The following is a 22,210-nucleotide window of genomic DNA, read 5'->3' on the forward strand; positions in this document are numbered from 1 at the left end:
GTCGTGATGGACAACATAGTTAGGGTTTTGAATACAGGGGTTTAGGGGTGAGCTGATATATAAATCTGCTGTTTTATTTGTTTCATGCCTACTTCATCGAGTAGGAGCAAAACTAGTCTAAAGTACGTGACCCTTTATTTTTTATAACTCAAAGTTCAGTGACTTCATTTGTGCTCGACGCATATGGTCATGTCATTCCATGGAATGGTCTGGTTATGGCACTAAGCGTGAGGATAATTATTTTATAGACAAAGGTGCAAGAAATGAATTACAAAATATACAAATAGATCGACTAACAACAATAACAAAGTACTAGATAATTTTGAAAAAGAAAATAAAAGACGGAGCTTTGAATTAAGTTATTCTGAAAGAAGCTTTCGACCAGACTGAGCTGTAGTACCAAAACGTCTGGTAGCTGCTGGGATGATTCTTGACGGTGAAATCACCTCAGCAAAGGAGAAATTGTATGAATCTGTCCCTAAACGACTCTGTAACCACCCTTTGTTTCCGGAGAACCCGTCTGCTACAATCCAGGTGTTCTTAAAGCCTAGATTAGTTAGTGCTCTTGCCACTATTTTACCTGAATCAGAGTACCTATGTACACAAACAAAAACAAGAGCAGCATAAGAAAGAGGATAAAATGAACACCCTTTAGGTACCTATATATGATCAAAAGAGCTGAAATTTGGAAAGAATGATGAATGAGATCAAGCTAAGAACCCACGAGTCCAAGATGACGATGTTGGTGCCTTTGTTAACTCTCTTGAGATAAGCAATTTTCAAAGCTGCTATCTCAGCCTCTACTTTCTTCACATTTCTGACTAGGCCTTTCAATTTGCTTGGTAGTTCTTCCAAGCTGCAAAGTTAGGGGAGGCAACAGAATTCATTGTCATCATGCAGACAAAGCCACAAAAGGTACAGAAGGGTTGAGGCAAATGCAACTCACGGAATAGCAATCAATTTGCTTTTGGCACTAGATGGAAGACGAGGAATGCCGGCCTTGTCCTTTTCCTTCTCTGGTCGAATATCGATCAGAAGGTGGTTCTTCGTAGAAACGAGATCAAGGGTTTGAGCAGGAGTGAGGGCACCTGAGTAGTACAACCATAGCACATTAGCTATTAGTACATCCATGTCCATGTTATACAGACAGCTTGATAAAATTATGTATGTTAAGCCAAAACCGAAAACGTGCAATCTTTAAACTGGTTTATATCATCCAAAGACCAAGTACTTGAATTGTAGAACCGCAATACAAGCAGAAAAACTCGCATTGTTGATTTATGGATTTTCTTGAAGCAATGTCATATCACAATAAGCTTGTACTTACCTTTGTATCCTCTGAGGTTAAAAGAGATAGCAGACCAAATTGGAGGAAGAAGGAAGTATGTGAGGAATATTACTCCAGCAGTTCCAGCAATCACAACAGGATCCGCTGATGAAATGGTCTCGACAGTTGATGAAGCAATGGGCTTGGCATCTTGAATTACTTTGGTGGTCTGTCCTGCTGCATCACCTATCGTCTGGGACCAAATATATCACTCAATAAACATTCTGAATTTAACAAATGGGTGAATAGTATACAAATCCACCTTATAGTTATCTATTGCCAATACCTCAATTTTCCCACAATAAAGTATATGAAAATAGTTTGAATGTTCCACTAGTGATGAATGAGTCCATTTCATAGTGAACGCAATACAACTATACTTGCAACTGTTTTAAATGTTTAGATTTCACTGATGTTCTGAAGGTTGTCAGGCAATGGACATTGAATCCCCAATTCAAAGTTTCAAACCACACTAGCTACTTATCTCAAGTTAAAACTTAACAGGTTCCATCAATTGCAAGTAATTATGCGCCAGAAATCAACTACTAGACTAAGCTTTAATTCACTTTAAAACTGTGCAGATTATTGCAGCCATGGATGGCCTAGCTCAAAATAAGAGGAAATTGGAGCAAAGAAAAAACCTTTGCAGCTCTGTAAACAGGCTCTGTGTCAATCCCGGAACTTTGAATTGCTTCTTGGGCTTTCTTTGAAACCTCAGAAATTGCAGGAGAAGCTATCTTCAGTGCTTGTTCTCCAGCCTGCTTAGCAATTGGCAATGCCACATCCATGCCAGGCTTCACTGCATTTAAAAAAGCTTCAAGAAAACGCTGTGTGTTATCAAAAACACTGGAACCCACTTGCTGAACTTGATCAATTGTCTGCTCCACCTATCAATTCAAGAAAAGAAGAAAGACAATTTAACAAATGGGTGCCAAACAAAATCAAAGAAAAGTTAGAAAACAATTAGAAACACTCTAAATGAAAATGTTTTCATGCATGGGAATGGAATGTACTTACTTCAGTGAGGGAAGAAACTATTTGATCCTTGGAGAGGCTAAAGGCCTTGGCTTCAAAGGGAGTGGTGAAGAGGGCCAAGAGAGAGAGGGTAGTTGATGTTGGGAGTGATACAGAGATGGGTCTGAATTGGGGTTTGAAAGAAAATTTAGGTGTGGATGATGATGATGATGATGAAGAAGAAGAAGGAGGAGGAGGAGGAGGAGGAAGAGAAATATGAGGTCTTGGGGTGACTGAAGCTCTGATAGCCATCTCCACTGCCATCTTTGCCACCTGAGCCTTTCAAAAAGTGGCACAAAGTTGAAACTTGAAAGTTCAGTGAGTGTGTTTCACTGTTTCTTTGGTTGATGGATCAAAATTCAAAAGGAATTTTATGTGATGAGAATTAAGTGGCCAAGATAAGGAACTTTTGGCCAATGATGAACAGTAGTTTCTATCATAGCCTCATAGGCTTAAGATATCTTATGTGGCATTTTCAGTAATATTTAATGCAACTCATACATCAAGCAATCTAGGTGGCCTGGCCTGCTTAATGCTTAGACCAAGTTCACTCGTTGGGTCACTAGATCGCCCACTATTCACTGCTTTTTAGTGTTAATTTCCACATTCTGGATCATGGGCACAGTTTTCATGGTGGCCTGGGTCACCAGGTTACTTTGCATGTCACGATGGTAACTCAAAAAGTGACTCCGGGTGACCCAGGGTACGAAATACAATAAAAAATAGTGAATAGTGGGTGACCTAGTGACCCAGAATTTACTGATCACATTTTTATGTTGGAACAAAAAAAAGCCTTTAGGCTTTAACCTTGAAACCTCTATGTATTTATATGTTTATAAAATGAAATGGCAGTGTAAGGAATCAAACTAGACCTTTTAAGTGACCAGGGAGGCATATTTGGGCTTACTCGACAATATTGATGAGTGTAATTCATACTGTTTTGCTGCTGCATCAGCTTAATTTCAGCAATTATGCAGGACAGTCTTCCTATGCTCCAGAAATTGCTCTATACCTTAACCCAATATATGAGACTAAAATCTGTATACAATCTGCATCACTTACTAGAGTTGCTAATCGACTTATACTACGATGATTATAAGACTACAATCTGTCACATAGCTAATCTACTTAAGCTAGGATGGTTATAAGACTATAATCTGTCTCCAATCTGCATGTATAAGTTTGAGGACTGGAATTGCACTCTGCTAAACTAATTAGCATGGACTAATTCCTGTTTCTAATGAACCTCTAACTTCTTCCCTTTGCATACTTGTTTGCTGTATCAGACATTGTGACAGTATTGGAAAGGAATCAACTTCACATGTGGGACTATAGTACAAATAGTGTCTGTAAAATGATGTGACAACTTGTATGGTACAGTGTCTGTAAAATGATTTTTGTATGGTAGCTAGTATATGCTTACAATCATCAGCTTCTAGATTCAAATCTCATAAGTCATAACAGAGTGGGATTCCAAAGAGGAAAGAGGACTGGACCGGGCTAGTTTTCAAGTTGGGCTTGCTATGGCAAATATATGAGAATTTTGGGAGCTGGAAGTTTCATTGTTTCAATGCTTTTATAACAAACTTGAGCTTTGGCTTTTCTTTTATTTCATATTGTTCTGATTTAAATCATATATGTAGGCATTTGTGGACAGTCTAGCTTACTTATCTTTATGAAAGCAGTTGTACTGAGAGTACTAAACTGGTATAATTCTAGCTGCTCAATGTTTTCCTTCTTCTCCGGTTTTTCATCATAATATATATATATATATATATATATATATATATATATATAGAAGCACATATTTCTTACTAGCATGACATGAAGGTCTATATATAGATATAGAAGAATTACACAAAACAATACTGCCTTGTTATATTAGAAGTGCCATGAGCGATGAAAAATCAAGAATCACTATATATATATATACACACACACACACACACACACACACACACAGTCCGTCTCAGGTGCAGATGTCCGTACCGAGCGGATGGTACGGATTTCCTGTTTTCGACCACTTTCCGGCCACATTTTTACATCTTAACCGTTCAGTTTTTAGGTCCTAGTGTACTGAGAGTACTAAACTGGTATAATTCTAGCTGCTCAATGTTTTCCTTCTTCTCCGGTTTTTCATCATAATATATATATATATATATATATATATATATATATAGAAGCACATATTTCTTACTAGCATGACATGAAGGTCTATATATAGATATAGAAGAATTACACAAAACAATACTGCCTTGTTATATTAGAAGTGCCATGAGCGATGAAAAATCAAGAATCACTTAGGCCTCATCAAAAAGCCCGCGGATCAAGTGGGCCGATGGAGGCCCGCCGGCCCGGAGGGCTTTTAGCCCGGCCCGGCCCGTCAAAAAACCCGTAAAAGCCCGCCTTGGTGGGCCGAGGGCCGGCCCGCCTAAAGCCCGCAAAAACCCGGCCCGGCCCGTAGGCCCGGCCCGCCAAAGGCCCGCTAGGCCCGGCCCGTAAAAGCCCGTAAAATATTATATATATATATATATATATTTGTAGTTATGTGTGTGTGTGTTTATAAATATATATACACACACATAGATATATATATTTGTGTGTGTTTATATATATATATATATATATGTGTGTGTGTTTATATATATAATATATATAGAGATATATATATGTGTGTGTGTGTGTGTGTTTATATATATGTATATATATATTTATATATGTGTGTGTGTTTATATATATATATAATATATATATATATATAGATATATATATATATATATATATGTGTGTGTGTGTGTGTGTGTGTTTATATAGAGGATATATATATAGAGATATATATATATATATATGTGTGTGTGTGTGTGTTTATATATATAATATATATATAGAGATATATATATGTGTGTGTGTGTGTTTATATATATGTATATATATATTTATATATGTGTGTGTGTTTATATATATAATATATATATAGAGATATATATGTGTGTGTGTGTGTGTGTTTATATATATGTATATATATATTTATATATGTGTGTGTGTGTTTATATATATAATATATATATAGAGATATATATATATGTCAATATGTGTGTGTGTGTTTATATATATAATATAATAATATATATAGAGATATATATATATATGTATATGTGTGTGTGTGTGTGTGTGGAAGTTCTTATACTTCTATTATTCTATATAGAATATGTGCATATATATATATATATATTCTACATATCGGTAATCAGTTGACCAATTAGATCGGGTTCAAAACTATGGTGAAATTGACTAAATTTTTAACCACACGCATAATTTATTGTAATAAACTCATCCAACGGTCGGTTTTTCCATTTTATTTGAATTGATATGGGTTGCTCTTTGGAGTTTATGATATATAAATATAGGTTTATAAGAGTAACTAAGTTTGACTTAGTTGATCGAATTCTAAACGATAACCAAATTAGCTGAATTTTCTACAACCACCATATAACATTACAATCTCTCAATCGAGCGGTTGGTTTTTCTGAATTCATTTTCCACTTCATGGTTGCTTTAGAATGAACCTAAACAATTTAAATGCAATGTATATGTCATACAACTTTAGGAGTAAAATTGGTATATGTCAATGTGTTTGTAATTAAAATTATTTTTTTGTATCTTATGTCCAAGTACATCCATAGATGGGATATATACAAACGTAATGTGAAAAAATAAGCACGTTTCGAGGTTGTCACGCCATTGGTCAACCAAAAAAACATATAAGTGACTACGGTTGACCAATTAGATCGGGTTCAAAACTATGGTGAAATTGACTAAATTTTTAACCACACGCATAATTTATTGTAATAAACTCATCCAACGGTCGGTTTTTCCATTTTATTTGAATTGATATGGGTTGCTCTTTGGAGTGTATGATATATAAATATAGGTTTATAAGAGTAACTAAGTTTGACCTAGTTGATCAAATTCTAAACGATAACCAAATTAGCTGAATTTTCTACAACCACCATAAAACATTACAATCTCTCAATCGAGCGGTTGGTTTTTCTGAATTCATTTTCCACTTCATGGTTGCTTTAGAATGAACCTAAACAATTTAAATGCAATGTATATGTCATACAACTTTAGGAGTAAAATTGGTATATGTCAATGTGTTTGTAATTAAAATTATTTTTTTGTATCTTATGTCCAAGTACATCCATAGATGGGATATATACAAACGTGATGTGAAAAAATAAGCACGTTTCGAGGTTGTCACGCCATTGGTCAACCAAGAAAACATATAAGTGACTACGGTTGACCAATTAGATCGGGTTCAAAACTATGGTGAAATTTACTAAATTTTTAACCACACGCACAATTTATTGTAATAAACTCATCCAACGGTCGGTTTTTCCATTTTATTTGAATTGATATGGGTTGCTCTTTGGAGTGTGTGTGATATTATGTAAAATACAAAAATGATATATATGTTTTTAGAAATTAGAATGATATAAAAATAACCGTTGGATTTGGAAAGGGAATCCAATGATTCCAATCCTAATTTTCTACCGTTGGATTTGGAAAATGGATACCACCTGTCTCACTCTCACAGTCTCACTCTCACACCAGCGTAAACGTATTGCCGTATTTGACCTAAAATCAAAACCCTATCTCCCTATCGCTATTTCACATTTTCACGACTTTTCTCTCTCGACTCAGGTCACTCAGCCGCTGTCTCCAAGACTCCAACCCTCCATCCATTGCCTCCAGGCCTCCATCTCAGTCTCGACCACGGCCTCAGTCTCCGATCGACCACGGCCTCAGTCCATTCTCTCAGATCGACCACGGGCTCTGTCTCATTCTCTCAGATCGACTCACTCTCACACGGCCTCCGTCTCAGTCTCGACCACGGCCTCAGTCTCCGATCGACCACGGCCTCAGTCCATTCTCTCAGATCGACCACGGGCTCTGTCTCATTCTCTCAGATCGACTCACTCTCACACGGCCTCCGTCTCAGTCTCGACCACGGCCTCAGTCTCCGATCGACCACGGCCTCAGTCTCCGATCGACCACGGCCTCAGTCCATTCTCTCAGTCTCGACTCACTCTCACACGGCCTCCGTCTCAGTCTCGACCACGGCCTCAGTCTCCGACCACCACGGCCTCAGTCCAGCCCTTCGACTCTGTCTCAGTCTCGACCAAGTCTTTTTCGATTGTAATGGAGTTTTGATCTGCCACTTATTAATTTTTATGTAGTTGTTGTACGATTAATTATTTGCTTGTTTTGATTGTGATCTCTTACATTGCAGGATGAGTAAGAGCAAACAAAGGATCAGCCTTGGTTTGAGAAAAATCAAAACTTTGTTTTCTGAGGTGTTAATCGAGCAGGTACTGGTTTTGTTGATGTTTTTGGTCAGTGGTTTTGTTGATGTTTTTGGTCAGTGGTTTTGTTTCACATTTGTTGTTAAGATTATAAGGAGTTATATGTGTGAAGATGATAACGGGTACCTGTGGTCTTTGGTCTTTGGTCTTTGGTCTTTGGTCTTTGGTCTGAGAGTACTGGACCTTTGTTTTCTGAGGTGATAAGATGATAAAGTTCAATAAAGTTGTTGATTGTGCAATTTTTTTTTACTCTGTGCCTGATAATAACAAAGAATTACAGTCAATTACTCTGTGCCTGATAATAATAATGAATTAGATTCTTGTTTTGATTGTGATCTCTTACATTGCAGGATGAGTAAGAGCAAACAAAGGAATGGACAGTAGCATCTCTGCGAATAAGTTTTAGCTTGCTCATTCAAAACTCTCAAGTAATATCTTAACTTTGTTTATTTCCAGCTAGAAATGGATGATATTAATGCTGATAACTTGACAGAAGCTGGAGCTTCATCTATTAAAATTTGCAGATTAGATATATGTAACAGTAATAAGCATGTTCAATTTTATGCCCAAGTAGAAATAAAGCTGGAGTTTTAGGTATTCTGTGTAGTCCGTGACTCCGTGCATTACAAATAAGTGGCTCATTTCAAGAATTTTTTGCAGGGATGTACCAATTATGCAGGGCTGCAGGCAGATTCTAAGTGTGAACCTCAATGATACCAAGTCTGAATGGAAGACAATATGCTTAATTAGATAAATTCATAGAAATTGTATTAATAATTTGCTTTCGTTCTAAGTTGTAATTTGTAAATTGGGACACTTTGTATTTTGTCTTTTTATTTTAGTACATTAAAACGGGCGTGGGGATGAGCCTCCTAGTTCGGCTAGGTTCCAAACCCCTTAAAATTTTAAAAGGAAAAAAATAGCATCCTTAATGACCTGAGATGATCTAGAACTAGAAGCAAGATGAGTTGAATGAGGTTGAGTAAAATTAGTTGATGTGGATGAGGCTAAATATTGCACAATAAAATGCATTATAGAAAAGCCCGGCCCGGCCCGAAAAAAGGTGGGCTACCCGGCCCGGCCCGAAAAAGCCCGCAAGGCCCGCCTTATATGGACGGGCTTGGATCCGTTGATTTACAATGAAGCCCGGCCCGGCCCGGCCCGTGACTGTTTAAAAATGTAATTAGGCCCGGCCCGGCCCGGCCCGTTGATGAGGCCAATCACTATATATATATATACACACACACACACACACACAGTCCGTCTCAGGTGCAGATGTCCGTACCGAGCGGATGGTACGGATTTCCTGTTTTCGACCACTTTCCGGCCACATTTTTACATCTTAACCGTTCAGATTTTAGGTCCTAGTGTATAGATCACCTATGCAAAATTTCAGCCAATTTGGTGATCGTGAAGGCATCCAAAACTGCAATTTACCATTATAAATACGAACGGTTCCGGTTCGACAGATTCGGTCCGTTCTTGTAAAATGCAGTCTTGGATGCCTTAACGATCACCAAATTGGCTGAAATTTTGTAGAGATGATCTATACACTAGGACCTAAAAACTGAACGGTTAAGATGTAAAAATGTGGCCGGAAAATGGTGGAAAACAGGAAATCCGTACCAAAAATTCGGTACGAACGTCCGCACCTGAGAAAATTCCTATATATATATATAAAAGCACATATTTCTTACTAGCATGACATGAAGGTCTATATATAGGTATAGAAGAATTACACAAACCAATACTGCCTTGTTATATTAGAAGTGCCATGAGCGATGAAAAATCAAGAATCACAGAAGCCAGTAAGTATAGATAATGGATTTTGATTATAAATGTCTACACATCAGCTAGATATATAGGCAAAAAAATCAGAGACAGATTTTATAACTGTAAGAGTCTTTGTCTTCTCTTAATATGTAAATGGAATATGAGAATTGGAACAGTCTTCTATATATGTAATTTTGTATCACATGAGACTCAATTGTTAACCTTAAATTATGAGTCTTATGGCTAAAGTTTCAATCTTTATAAGAACAGTAAGGAAGAAGTTTCATCACAAAACATAAAGCAAGAAAACCTTGCTATATAGCCCACTGGCTGACTCACGTTGGGACGAGTGGGGGCTACTGCCGCCAGTGAATTTTTTTCATTTGTTCAACAGCTTCATATATATATATATATATATATATATATATATATATACTATGTTCATCGGTTTTGCCCCCAGAAGAAGAGGAATATATATGCCGCCCCATGACTTGACTATTGTGTGATATGCTGCCTCACAGAGTCACAGCAATGCAATTAAACTAAGGAAACTTACACGTGTAAATTTATGCAACCATTTGTGTAGACACCAAAAATTTAATGAAAATAAATTCATTAAATAATTCGGTCAACACTCAAAATTATGACTGAACAAATTTAGTCTGCATGTGGGTCCCACAAAATGTCCACGTGGCTTGTGAGTCAGCAAAATCACACAGACTCAGAGAATGACACTTGGCGACACATGAAAGGCCCGACGGCAATAAATGAATTTGCTCTGGCTAAATCAATTGATATTAAAGAGGATCAATCAAATTAAATAAATTGATTCCAAGTCAAATCAAGTATTAAATCTCGTCTGCTGATTAGATATCAATTTATAATCAAGACGATAATCAGTCATCAAAATAATTTGCTGATTCCTTAAATAGTCGTGATTAAATCAGCTAATTAACGCTGATGGATTTGATTATGTTATTAAGGAAAATGTGATTAAAATCAGCCATTAAATTGATTGGCTAATTCCTTAATGATCGTGATTAAATCAGTTAATTAACGCTGATTAATTTGATTACGTAATTAAGGAAAATACAATTAATTACTTGTCATCAAGGCGTTCCAAATTGAGAGAGACGCCGACACTATAAATACCCCCTCTCAAATCAAGAGAAGGACTTCGGCCGGAGAGAAAAATCACTCCTAAAGTTCATAAGTCTTCAAGCGCGTGAAGAGCCATCAAGCTGCCAAATAGCCGGTTCATCACCAACCTCAAGTCAAAGCACTCGTCACGTGTCAACTCTCGTGGCCATCATACGACTCAAGATCAAGCGTCAATCGCCCTTGAGCCAAGTACACCATCGAGGACGACGACAGACAGAGGGACGCAAGAAGAAGGAAGAAACCTCTCCAAAGCTCAGAAGTCTCTCAAGCTCGTGAAGAACCATCAAGCTGCCAAATAGCCGGTCTCTTCACCTCGCCGACTTCAGACAAGCAAGGGAAATCACCTACAAGCTCGGAAGTAGTCAAACATGCGGAGGATCAACAAGCACCAAACACATGTGCTGATTCATCCACCATCAAAAGCCATACTTGCCACGTGACACCGCTCGTGGTTCAAATCTGATCAAGTTCAAGCCTCTACAACCCTTGATCATCCATCGTCTTCAAGTCGTCAACAAAGCAAAACTTCTGCCAAAGTTCTTCATCAAGCTCGTGGAGAATCAACAAGTACCAAACACATGTGCTGGTTCATCCCCTACCAAAGCCGAAGAACGCTCACCACGTGACACCACTCGTGGCCCTAAATCTGATCAATATCAAGCTTCTACAGCCCTTGGTCAATTGTCTTCCTCAAATCATCAACATAGCAAGAAGCTCACACTACAACCGTTTGATTCAAGATCAAGTGCTCGCCATCCTTGGATTAAATCAACGTCAGAGATCGAATCAGAGGAGAATCTTATGAAAGAGCATCTACAGAGATTGTAACCCGCATTTAAATTAATAAAATATATTATTTTGTACACGTGTCCTTCTTTCATTCGTTGCAGGATTTTTCGTGTTTACAATTTGACTTATCTACAAGTCGCAAGTCTTTCTCTTCTTAATTATATATTTCTACTTTATAAAAGTTTCACATGTACATGATTTCATAATTAATCAGTTTTAACTTTTTTTTTTTTTATGAACTACATGATGATCGCTAACATTAAATTGTAATAAGGTGGGGTGGTAAGGCTTTGGTCTCTCATTTTGAGAGGTCAGGAGTTTGAGCTCTATCAAAGGCAACAGTGGGTTTCTTTTTAATGCATGATGATTTTGTATTTTCATTTTTTTGTTTTGCTAGGAAATATAGTAAGTGTACTTTATGGTAAATAGATAGAAATAAAATATGTGTCAAGAAATATATTGATTTAAAGTTAGTTTATGTGTTAGGAAGTTATAATATGCATTCATTAAAAATATTATCCATGTCAAAATATTGAAAAATTATATTTCATTCATCGTAGTATTTTATATTTGTTTGTTCAATCTTTTTTTTTTGCCCCCACTCACAAAAATTTATGCTTCCCTCACTGACATAGCCTAGCTATAAGAGAAGCCCCATGAAAATCAGACAAGCTAGTTATCATGGAATCATGTACAGTGGATTATGATGATGATCCATGTCTACAAAAGAGCAAGAATCAGAGGCAAAAACTAGAGTCAAAGAAAGGATATAGTAAAAGGACCAATCAGAGACTCAGAAAGTACAAAAAGAATCCAACCAAAAAGGCTAAAAAGTTCTGATTAATTTTCAGAGACAAGAATTCTGCAGGTGCTCATTTAAATTTGAACAGCAAGTAAACCAAAGAAAACAGAACATGCATGCTCTGAATGAAGGAAATAAAAAAACATAAACCAGTATGTGACAGGTGCCAAACTTTGTGTTTTATAATTTGAAGCAATGTGAGGATGAATATATGTTAGAAAGAAACACTGTAGGTTCTGTTTGGTTTTGGGCTTTTGAGGTGTGAGTTTTGTTTCCTGGCAATTGGAGTTATACCGCTCGGAGAATTAATTGGGGTGAACAGTGAGTTTAATACTTATATTATTCACAATAAACTAGCATCTGTCGACACCTCACTGTTTAATTTGGACACTTATGCAGCTATACTTCTGCTAATATTCCATTCCAGATCATCAACTTCGCAGACTCTTCCTGTGAAAGTACTAAACCAACCCTAGATTTTCATGATGAATTTGGAGCCACATCAATTATTGAAGGGATCTAGCCCCATTCATGAGGGAGAATTCCAAATAAATGATCTTTCTCAACCTTTTCTGCTGTGCCAAAACCCTTGGAATTAAACATCATATATATGTACGTAGCTATTACATGTATGCATCCTACCTATATAAAATGACAACCCAACTTAATTTGCTAGCTAGCTACTTTAAGTAATATTTTTCTCTATATTCTACCTTTCAAGTTCCCCATAATGGAAAAAATCTCTTACTTTAACCTATATATATATATATATATATATATATGTCATCAGAGTAATACTTATTCATTGAAATACTTCAAATCATTAACTTAGGATGATTAAGGTAAGAAGTAAAAATAGATATACAGTTTGATCTATATGACTTGGAACTATCTCATATTAAATTCTTGATAGTCTTGTATTCCTAAAGACTTCGAATTAGGAGGCTGCTGATCTATTAGGTACACAAATGAGGATGGCAATTAGTATATATTTATGCCAATTTGATTTGCATGCTTAGCTTCAGTACATATATACCGCTCACCCGTGCCTTTCCATAATATTACACTCAATCTCTTTTTATTAAGTAATTAAATCGAGAACAAAACATTAATTTGGCGTTATGTAAACCAAACCAACTCAAGATTAGTTTAAAATTTCAACTTATTATAATGTTATTACTTGGGAAACAAACAAACCCTAATGAGACGGCCAACATGCCATTATCCCTGTCATCATTCTTATAGTACTCACTAACTCTATAATAACAGTGCAGATGCCTTCCCTTCCCTTTCACTAACTCTAATCATTCCAAAAAAATTAGCAAAGCTAAACCAAACCCTTCTCTACTCTCATGGACAGCCTACAGAGCTCAACACCAAACCAAAAAGAAACTTTCCATGAAAATAAAGAGAGTGGTTGTACTAGTACTAGGGCGATCAAGGTTCCGAAAAAAGCAAAGATTAATGGAAGGAGGTTCCTAGGAGTGAGACAAAGGCCATCAGGAAGATGGGTGGCTGAGATCAAGGACTCATCACAGAATCTGAGACTATGGTTGGGAACTTTTGATAGAGCAGAAGAGGCTGCATTGGCTTATGATAAGGCTGCAAGGGTTTTGAGAGGAAGGAATGCAAAGACCAACTTCCCATCATCTCATCAGCAGCATGGAATGAACTTCATGAATATACATGAAGAAAATTGCAACATATTGAAGAAGAATCCGCGGCTTTATCAGCTGCTTCAGCACGCGATCATGAAGAATCATGCAGCAATTGCAAGGTCCTCATCATCGTCGACGATCATAGGATCAAAGGGGGGTCAGTTTGATTCAAACAATAACTTTGATGCACTTGTTGAAGAAACTATAGTGTGCTCTTCATCAACAAGTACTGCTTCTGATGTTCAAGATCATGATGATTACCATTGCGCACTTTCGTTTGGTACTTCTAAGGTTTATTCTTCTGTTGTTGTTGCTCCTACCTTCAGTGCTACTTCATGATGATCAATGTGAACGAAAAAAGGTTATCAAGAGGCGTCCATAGTCACTTCATTAAGTTGCTTTGTGTTGAATCCTAGCATGTTTTGAGATAAATATGATGATCAAAGAAGAGTATTAAATGTAGTCCTTGTGATTAATTGTGTTTTCTTTTTCTACCTTTGAAAATAATTACCAAATTATTGTGTGTTTTCTGCTGGGGAAATTTTGTTCACACATTGCTAAATACTAGATACACATCCCCTACTGAATACACCACATATTAACTTTTTTATTTTAAAATTTTACTAGAAGCACAACCCCAAACTTCCTAAGCTATCCTCATTCACAATACACCATACATATTCTGTAAATACACAGGTTCAAATCTTGTGTCCCACACTCCTAATCAATTATCGATACCTTTTCTTTTTCTTATGAAATTAAACTTCTTAATTAAAAGAACTATATTTTTCCTCCATCAAGGTCGTCCTCTGTCCCATCTGCTCCATGATCCACTATCAAATATCAAACAACATGGGTCATGAGCAATCTTCCATGGAATGAGACGAGCAATATGTATACTTCTCTATTTGACTATTTTCGATCAATCCATGAAACCCCTGATCTATGATATCACAAATAAAGTAGTCCTGATTTCAAGCAAACTCCAACAACCCAGATGATGGTTATGGCCATATGGGCATAAGAGAAAAAACAATCTGGAAACGAAAATCAATTAAGCTCTCCACATCTACAACTTTCATGATTCTTCTACCATGAGCAGAAGGTGAAGAAAGAGAAGGACCCAATGTTATGCATAACTGCATAAGTGCTTTAGAGATCAAAAACTCAGAATTCATTTGACTATGTTTGTATAGTGTTGTAGACGAGTTGTTAACTATTTGTAACTAGGGCTCTAAGTTTGCATCTTCATTCATGTAGTGGAGAAGAAAACGCTAAAGCAGTAAAATCCAACTATGTTTCTTTAATTTTGATATAAATGTCTCTTTTGATAATTTTATGTACCCATAAAATCTGATGTTGGATGTATAAAAAAATGGATGTGTATTTACTATTTAGAGGTGTGTGAATAAAATTTATATTTCTGCTGTCACTAATTATTATGAAATTGATTATGATGGCTGAGAATATTACATGACTCCTTAATTACTAAGATAATTGTTTACTAATTTTTGGCCAGGAAAGTGCCTCAGATATAGTTCTTTTCAATTTACAATACAGAAATTTCCCCCCATTAGTACGTGTGAAACTTCAGGAAATAAAACTAATCATATATATATGGATTTTTATATAAAGTATATATGTCTAGGTTATATCATACACAGTGCTGTCTCATTACTATATGCGAAAAAAGAAGCACCTTTTTATGCAGAGTGAGGGATGATGCGATGTTAATTTTGTACAGGCATGTATAGCTTGTTTAACATCTTACTAGACATGGTTCGAATCGTTAGAGAGAAAGAAAAGGACAACAATATAAAGCCTATTGCTCATGATATTGCTACAGCCTCGATCACAATGAAACAAGTTGTAGGCATATACAGTTCATAACATGAATCAAATAGGCTAGGGCAATCCTCTTCGCACTCGAAAAGTAGCTATCTTTGATATAGTTCATGATCAGAAAAGATTTAAGAGTTAGACAAAGTAGAATTGTATATATGGGAAATGATCGAAAACCTACGGTACGTGTGTTTGTCGAACTTCTTATGATCATATAATTAGTAGCTACTACAATATTAGGATTTGCATATCTTCATTAATTATATGGACATACCAATTGGTTTCAACCGATTTTAATAGATAAGTTCCAACATATTGTCAAGGATTCACTGCTCCGGCGCATATTGTCTTTGCCTTTTAATTGTTGTGCAAGTTTTAGTCTGTAGTTGAGGCAAGGCCTTTTTTGACTTCGTCAGTCAGTCATCTTGGAGTTCCAGTGTGAAGTCCAGTGATCATTTTTGTGTATGAGATGTTGTCAAAACTCATTATATCAAGTTTATTATTAATGAAGTTTCTTCTTGATAAAAAAAAAAAAAGTTCCAACATATTACATAAACGTACATATTTAACGAGACAATTAACAAAAATTCTAACTACAACATGACAATAAAAACAACATGCAAAACAAAACAAAATTAAAGCGGATAAAAGTCACACTAACAACTACCAATCTCACATCACCAAAATAAATAGACTTGAACTTCAGCCAATTACACATAATCCAAAACCACTCGGAACGTTTTCCCTTTGTTAAGATCGAAGAACAAATAAACTACGATATCATACCTGAAGCACACAGATTACACTAGTATATACTAATATTCTGTATGTAGGATCAATATAGCCTAAGCTAAGATCAAATTTCAAAAGTAGTTGCTTAAGATATAATTGACAAACAATGATTCCCTACGCATGCAATTCTGCCTAATTTTTGTACCATGACAAATTGTCGTTCGTTATCACAAAAATCAAAATCATCACGTAATGCCGTGGTGGTCATTTTCAGTGGCACACATTAACCATAGTGTCAACGCTCCCACCATGAATGACCATGCATCGTGATATTGCTAGCTAGTTTTGGATTTATAGCCATCGTCAATGTCGTTTTCATTATCAGCACCTAACTGTTTGTCAAAATAAAAAGGGAGCATCCTTCCTGGGGGAGCTGTACATATGATGTACCAAACAATAGACCATAATTCAGTAAACAAATAGCTGAAGTGGATTTGCCATTTATCGGGTGATTTGGGTCTATGATGCTTAACTTGTACGTACACAGAAATGTTTATATAGATATTACCTTACCTTCAATTCCCTCTGTTCTGGGGCATCGATCATTTTCTTATCAAGTAGGTTTATCTTTAAACTCTGCTTAGTTCCTATAGATTGGATATACTTTAAACCTCAGTTCATAGCCTGAAAATTCAAGCAGGTATAGAAAGGTTTTAATTCCCTCCTTACTGGGGCGTCATTTTCCTACAAAGCAAGTTTATTTTTCACGAGTTTGCAGTTACTGAAATGGAAAGGGAAACTGTTTTCCCATTCTCAAGCATCGAATCTATTTAATTCAAGAACCAAACACCGATATTTACTCAAGTAAGAACAGGGATTTCTTGCATCGAATCAGGATATTTACTCAGTTGGAGAACCAGATGAATTCTTAGTACTAACATAAAGGTAAATTTCTGTTACACGCGACCAAAAATGGCACCATTTTAATGCGTATCAAAAGCTAATAAATAGTCGGAAAGATTATAACCACTGAACCAGAATAGCAGCCAACCAGAATATCCATAGCATACTAACATCGTCATACTTGAATTTCCACTATATGATTAGTTCCGATAATAGACTACAATCTTCTTTCTGCTTTAATGGACTAAAATTCTAATTGGGTGCAACGAATTTGATGCCAGATTCTAGAAGGTTACATCAAGTATAAAGATTCTCAGGCACCTTGGGCTACTCCATAACTGTAATTTCCTTCCACTTTCGCGCAGTAACGACACTGTGTCTCCCCAATTGAAGCCTTTCGAAGACACTTATTCCCTTATTAAGAAAGCAACAAGTTCAAACTTTTTGACCACCAGCTCAAGAAAATGACAAATAATTGGCAACCAAATTACCTTACTACTGAAGTCCAATTTCTAAAATTACACAAGGGAAAAAGGAAGAAGAAGAAGAAGAAGAAGAAGAAGAAAATGAGCCTAGGCAACTAAAACAGACCTAATAAATACAGAGCAGGACTACTAAAGTAAACTATAGCAACCTTTACAGTTACGTAACAGTGTATACATATACACTTGGTAGATAAAGAATTGCACTAAGAGACAAGCAAAATGATTAAAGAACATAACTTGATGATCAGGTACTTAGCATGATATACAGCTTGGCCGAGAGGGAGAGGGAAAGAACAAGACCTAGCTCTAGTTAAAAAGATTTTCCATCACAAAGTCTACAATTACGGGTTATTTGAAGATACAATCTATCCACATAAAAGCATTTCAAGTAATCGATTGACACCAAAGCTTTGGTTATCTGGATCACTAGATATAGAAATTGAAACTCCAGGCTTGCTGTTGTCATCTTCAGGGTCATGATCATGATGATGAACTTGATATATTCCCACCCCAAATGGCTAATACAGCTATAAAATATAGACCAAAGCCTCAATATTTGACCGCACAACAAAACTACAAACAGATAATATAGAACAATCTACCATTGTTTAGTTATCTGTAAAGGATAACTTCCCAAAGATACAACCTTTATATAGGACATATAACAAAGTCACATGCTGTGAATTCACACCAAACCTAAAAAAAAATATATAAAAAAAAATACAGTAAAAAATACTGCTTCTTTACCTTGTAGAAACCAAGTTAGAGAACTTTTTGCCTTCTGGGTCCCGATCAGAACCTCAAACAAACATAGACAAAGAAAAAGTTGAGATACCAATAAAGAACACAAATTTAGAACAAAAGAAAATGAAAGTGAGCGAGCGCTGGATGCAGAGGTTTATCGACCGATTCATGTTTTTGTGCTTTTCACAGACAAAATCTCAGGAAGAGATCGATGAACCGCTGCCTCCAGTGACTCCATCCCACACAACCAAAACTAAAATAATCATAACAAAAAAAAAGAAAAAAAAAATCTTAAAGAAACAAAAATCCAAAGTCAGTGAGTGGCAAGTAGCACAGATCTAAGAACCAATAATCTCATTACAGAATGTAATCACTGAAATGAAACTGTAATTGTTTCTTAGATCCGGCTTCTTCAACATAAATATACATATATTAATATAGTTGATGCATGTGTAGGTATAGGGTGAGAGAGAGAAGAGAAACAGATTAAAACCAGGAATATCCAACGATTTTTTGCTCTACTCATCACGACTCACTGTCTCTTTGGACTTTTACTGCTTTCTTTGTTTGCTCAGAAACGGAAACGACAATTAATGGGGGGGCACTTACCCCTTAAGGGGGTATTTTGGGGTTTTCGTATTCGGGGTTCTGTGTGGAGCTTACCTTCTTACCCCTGTTTGATTCCTGTAAGTCTGTAAGGTTTAGGAGCACGACGTGTCGTTTGAAGACTAGCTGATTGCCTGATTCTGCTGGCGAAATGACTGTTATGGGCGTATTGATTCGGATATCGTCTTATATTCCATTTTCGTACGAATAATAATAATTGGTTGAATCAGTATGGGGACCCCACTCTGCTGAATCGTCCGCGGTCATGAGCTCCGGCCCAGAATCACTGGATGGACCGATGGAGTGAGCAAGGTTGGGCCTTATATATATAAATTCTTGTTTGTAATATACTCGTTGGGCCTCTTTTTTTGCCTTTTTTTTTTTAGGAGATAATTTGAAATGTTAGTTTTTAACCGAGTAAAATGCATGTTATATTAGAATCGACTGACAAGTTTTCAAAAATTATGTATCGAAATTCGACGCATTTGTTATGATGTATAAATTTAGAGAAAATAGATTTTGATGGATTCCAGTTTACTTTGGTGGTAAGGAGTTAGAAGGTTTGTGAAGAATGAAGATAGATATACATAACATTAACAACTTATGCAAGGGGAGTAAGGAAGGCCTGCTTTCTTGATGAGAAGGGTATGCATTAAGCAAACTAGACATATCTTACCTCAAAGCATATTAGAGTTAAAAGAAAGAAAAGAAATGAAAAGGAAAAAAAAGTCACTACTTTAGCTCCTTTCCATGTTGTCTCCCACTCATTCCTGCACTTGAGGCCAGCAAACTGTCCCTTTATCACTATTACACAATGCTTATTTGTACCTTTTGATGCTTTTATATAGCTCCAATTGTTCAATCTATATGGACTTGTTTTTCCTTCCAACACATTACACATAGCTAGCTAGCAATGGCAACAACACCACAAACACTGCCTAATTATCAGCCAGCAGGAGAGAGCTTGAGTACTAATCCGATTCCTGAAGCAGTTCCGATCAGTTCTTCTGGATCAATTGGCCCTTTCTTTGCGGTGATCTCCGTCTTAACCATCCTTGCATTTCTTTCATGCTTGTTGGGTCGAATTTTGACCCGGGATCAGGTGGTGCTGACACCATTGGAGGGCATTAGAGATCAAAGAAGCTGTCTCACATGGCTGAAGCACAAGTGCAGGTTTTGGTGTGTATCTGGCGATCATTGTCCTCATCCTGATCTGGAAGTTGGATCAGCAAAGGTTAAGGGTTTTGGCCAAAGAGGAAATGATATTGCCAAGGTTAAAGAAGGTGATGAGGTTCCTCCCCAAGAGGGTTAAGTTACATTTGCAAAGCTGTGCTTGTAACATAGTTTGAGAGGTATTTTGAATGAATGGAACCATTGCCTTGGAGCAGAGATGTACTTGAAACTTCTAATATGTAAGGCAAATTTTAGGAAGGGAATCAAACACCAGAACAGATAGTTATGCAACATGGATTATTCATTTTCTTAGCCCTACTATGTGTAGAAATATTTATCCAATAGAGATATGAAATAATTAGATGATGCAATTTTGACCATTGAGCCACGACCAGGCTACCTCAAATGAGCTGTAGATAAGGCAAGTTGGCTAAAATTATACTAAACACAAGAAGAAATTTAGACTCAATAATATATTTAATGGTGAAAAATGATTTTTATGAAAAACTCAAAATGTCTATAACTTCGAGATCACATATTCCGGAATATGATGGTATAACTTTCTATAGCTCTTGTGGTGCCGGAGTTATCTAATATCAATCATAAGACATGCAATGCAAATTGACTAAATTTACTCACCAAAAGAAATTCCAAAATTCTAGCTTCCTTCCTAGAAAGCTCACATGAAAAGAGAACCTTCCATGTGTGTGACAAAATAAGAAAAAGAAAACCACCGACTCTTAGTTGTCTCCACAAACCAAATTTAGCCTTCAAATCTTACAATCGTTCACCACCCAAAACACCAACCCTCATTTTTCCAAAGCAAATCAAACCACAACAACCCTTCTGCTCCTCCTCCTCCGCTGCCACCACCACCACCACCACCGTCAGCATAGTCATTGTGTTATTCACAATCTGTTTCTCATATATTGTGCACATTCATTGTTTGTGTCATTGTTGTTTATAGTACTAGTACTAATGCCTGCATTACAAGTTGAGCAACTCAACCAACTAAGGGCCATCTTCGCAAGATTCGACATGGACTCAGATGGCAGCCTCACCATTCTGGAGCTCGGGGCGCTTCTTCGGTCCCTAGGACTCAGGCCCTCAGGTGACCAAATGCATGTTCTGCTAAGCAACATTGACGCAAACGGCAATGGCTCTGTTGAATTTGATGAGTTGGTCAAGGCCATTTTGCCTGACATGAATGAAGAGATCTTTATAAACCAGCAGCAACTCATGGAGGTTTTTCAGTCCTTTGATCGCGACGGCAATGGCTACATTACTGCAGCAGAGCTGGCAAAATCCATGGCCAAAATGGGCCAACCGTTGTCGTATAAGGAGCTCACAGAGATGATCAAAGAGGCTGACACAGATGGAGATGGTGTGATCAGCTTTAATGAATTTGCAACTATAATGGCAAAGTCTGCCTCAGGTTATCTAGGCCTTGGTCTCTCATGACCAAAAGGTAATGATGTCTAAGCTAACATGCTCATACCTCTATTGATGCATCACCCAGACAAATTCTGATCTGCTTCCAGTAATTTTTAGATCATAGACAAGTTTACTTTGTTTTCTAGCTTGTTCTTTCTTTCATTTGGTGGTTCTGTAGATTGTAAAAAAATTTTGTTTCTGACCAGCAAATGAAATATGTCCACTACTTTTTTGCTTCAAGAATTTTGTTCGTATGAGTTTTATATATACCAATTATTGAAGAAGAATCTCTTCTCATGCATATTTCATAATCTACAGGAACATTATAGTTTGCAGATAATTTCAGACGGCTTCTTAATAACTCATGTTGGCATATTGTTTTTCAGATGCCACAGAATGAA

The 22,210-nt window shown here is 36.6% G+C and overlaps 4 protein-coding genes and 1 long non-coding RNA gene across 5 annotated transcripts; 3 read left to right on the forward strand and 2 right to left on the reverse strand.

Moving 5' to 3' along the window:
* Window positions 1–213: 213 nt before the first annotated feature.
* Window positions 214–2,733, reverse strand: LOC112175870 (calcium sensing receptor, chloroplastic). Its single transcript, XM_024313615.2, has 6 exons — window positions 2,345–2,733; window positions 1,969–2,214; window positions 1,328–1,520; window positions 947–1,088; window positions 725–856; window positions 214–594 (listed from the first exon to the last, which is right to left on the reverse strand). The coding sequence occupies exons 1-6, from the start codon at window positions 2,603–2,605 to the stop codon at window positions 360–362; spliced, it is 1,209 nt and encodes a 402-aa protein (XP_024169383.1). The 5' UTR covers window positions 2,606–2,733; the 3' UTR covers window positions 214–359.
* A 276-nt stretch (window positions 2,734–3,009) lies between these two features.
* On the forward strand, window positions 3,010–8,285 carry LOC112177287. Its single transcript, XM_040511256.1, has 4 exons — window positions 3,010–3,044; window positions 7,046–7,540; window positions 7,635–7,713; window positions 8,058–8,285. The coding sequence occupies exons 1-4, from the start codon at window positions 3,010–3,012 to the stop codon at window positions 8,064–8,066; spliced, it is 618 nt and encodes a 205-aa protein (XP_040367190.1). The 3' UTR covers window positions 8,067–8,285.
* A 5,229-nt stretch (window positions 8,286–13,514) lies between these two features.
* LOC112175871 (ethylene-responsive transcription factor ERN2) lies at window positions 13,515–14,337 on the forward strand. The gene has a single exon (XM_024313616.2). It carries the CDS (start codon window positions 13,585–13,587, stop codon window positions 14,227–14,229), a length of 645 nt encoding a protein of 214 aa, XP_024169384.1. The 5' UTR covers window positions 13,515–13,584; the 3' UTR covers window positions 14,230–14,337.
* A 3,185-nt stretch (window positions 14,338–17,522) lies between these two features.
* Window positions 17,523–19,323, reverse strand: LOC112175872. The gene is made up of 2 exons (XR_002926686.2): window positions 18,600–19,323; window positions 17,523–17,781 (listed from the first exon to the last, which is right to left on the reverse strand). It is a non-coding gene; the product is annotated as an uncharacterized LOC112175872 (long non-coding RNA).
* Window positions 19,324–21,113: 1,790 nt separating this feature from the next.
* Window positions 21,114–21,878, forward strand: LOC112175874 (probable calcium-binding protein CML15). Its single transcript, XM_024313619.2, has one exon. The coding sequence runs from the start codon at window positions 21,354–21,356 to the stop codon at window positions 21,834–21,836; it is 483 nt and encodes a 160-aa protein (XP_024169387.1). The 5' UTR covers window positions 21,114–21,353; the 3' UTR covers window positions 21,837–21,878.
* Window positions 21,879–22,210: the final 332 nt, after the last annotated feature.

Source organism: Rosa chinensis, chromosome 7 (assembly GCF_002994745.2).
Source record: "Rosa chinensis cultivar Old Blush chromosome 7, RchiOBHm-V2, whole genome shotgun sequence".
Lineage (NCBI taxonomy): Eukaryota > Viridiplantae > Streptophyta > Magnoliopsida > Rosales > Rosaceae > Rosa > Rosa chinensis.

Bases quoted from the DNA above. Each gene is read 5' to 3' on its own strand.
- LOC112177287 (XM_040511256.1), top strand. From the start codon at position 3,010: ATGGTAACTCAAAAAGTGACTCCGGGTGACCCAGG. The intron at 3,045-7,045 runs GTACGAAATACA...CTCTCGACTCAG, and splicing joins GTGACTCCGGGTGACCCAGG to GTCACTCAGCCGCTGTCTCC. The intron at 7,541-7,634 runs GTAATGGAGTTT...CTTACATTGCAG, and splicing joins CGACCAAGTCTTTTTCGATT to GATGAGTAAGAGCAAACAAA.
- LOC112175871 (XM_024313616.2), top strand. From the start codon at position 13,585: ATGGACAGCCTACAGAGCTCAACACCAAACCAAAAAGAAACTTTCCAT.
- LOC112175874 (XM_024313619.2), top strand. From the start codon at position 21,354: ATGCCTGCATTACAAGTTGAGCAACTCAACCAACTAAGGGCCATCTTC.
- LOC112175870 (XM_024313615.2), bottom strand. From the start codon at position 2,605: ATGGCAGTGGAGATGGCTATCAGAGCTTCAGTCACCCCAAGACCTCAT. The intron at 2,215-2,344 runs GTAAGTACATTC...TTGAATTGATAG, and splicing joins TAGTTTCTTCCCTCACTGAA to GTGGAGCAGACAATTGATCA. The intron at 857-946 runs GTGAGTTGCATT...CTAACTTTGCAG, and splicing joins AGCAAATTGATTGCTATTCC to CTTGGAAGAACTACCAAGCA.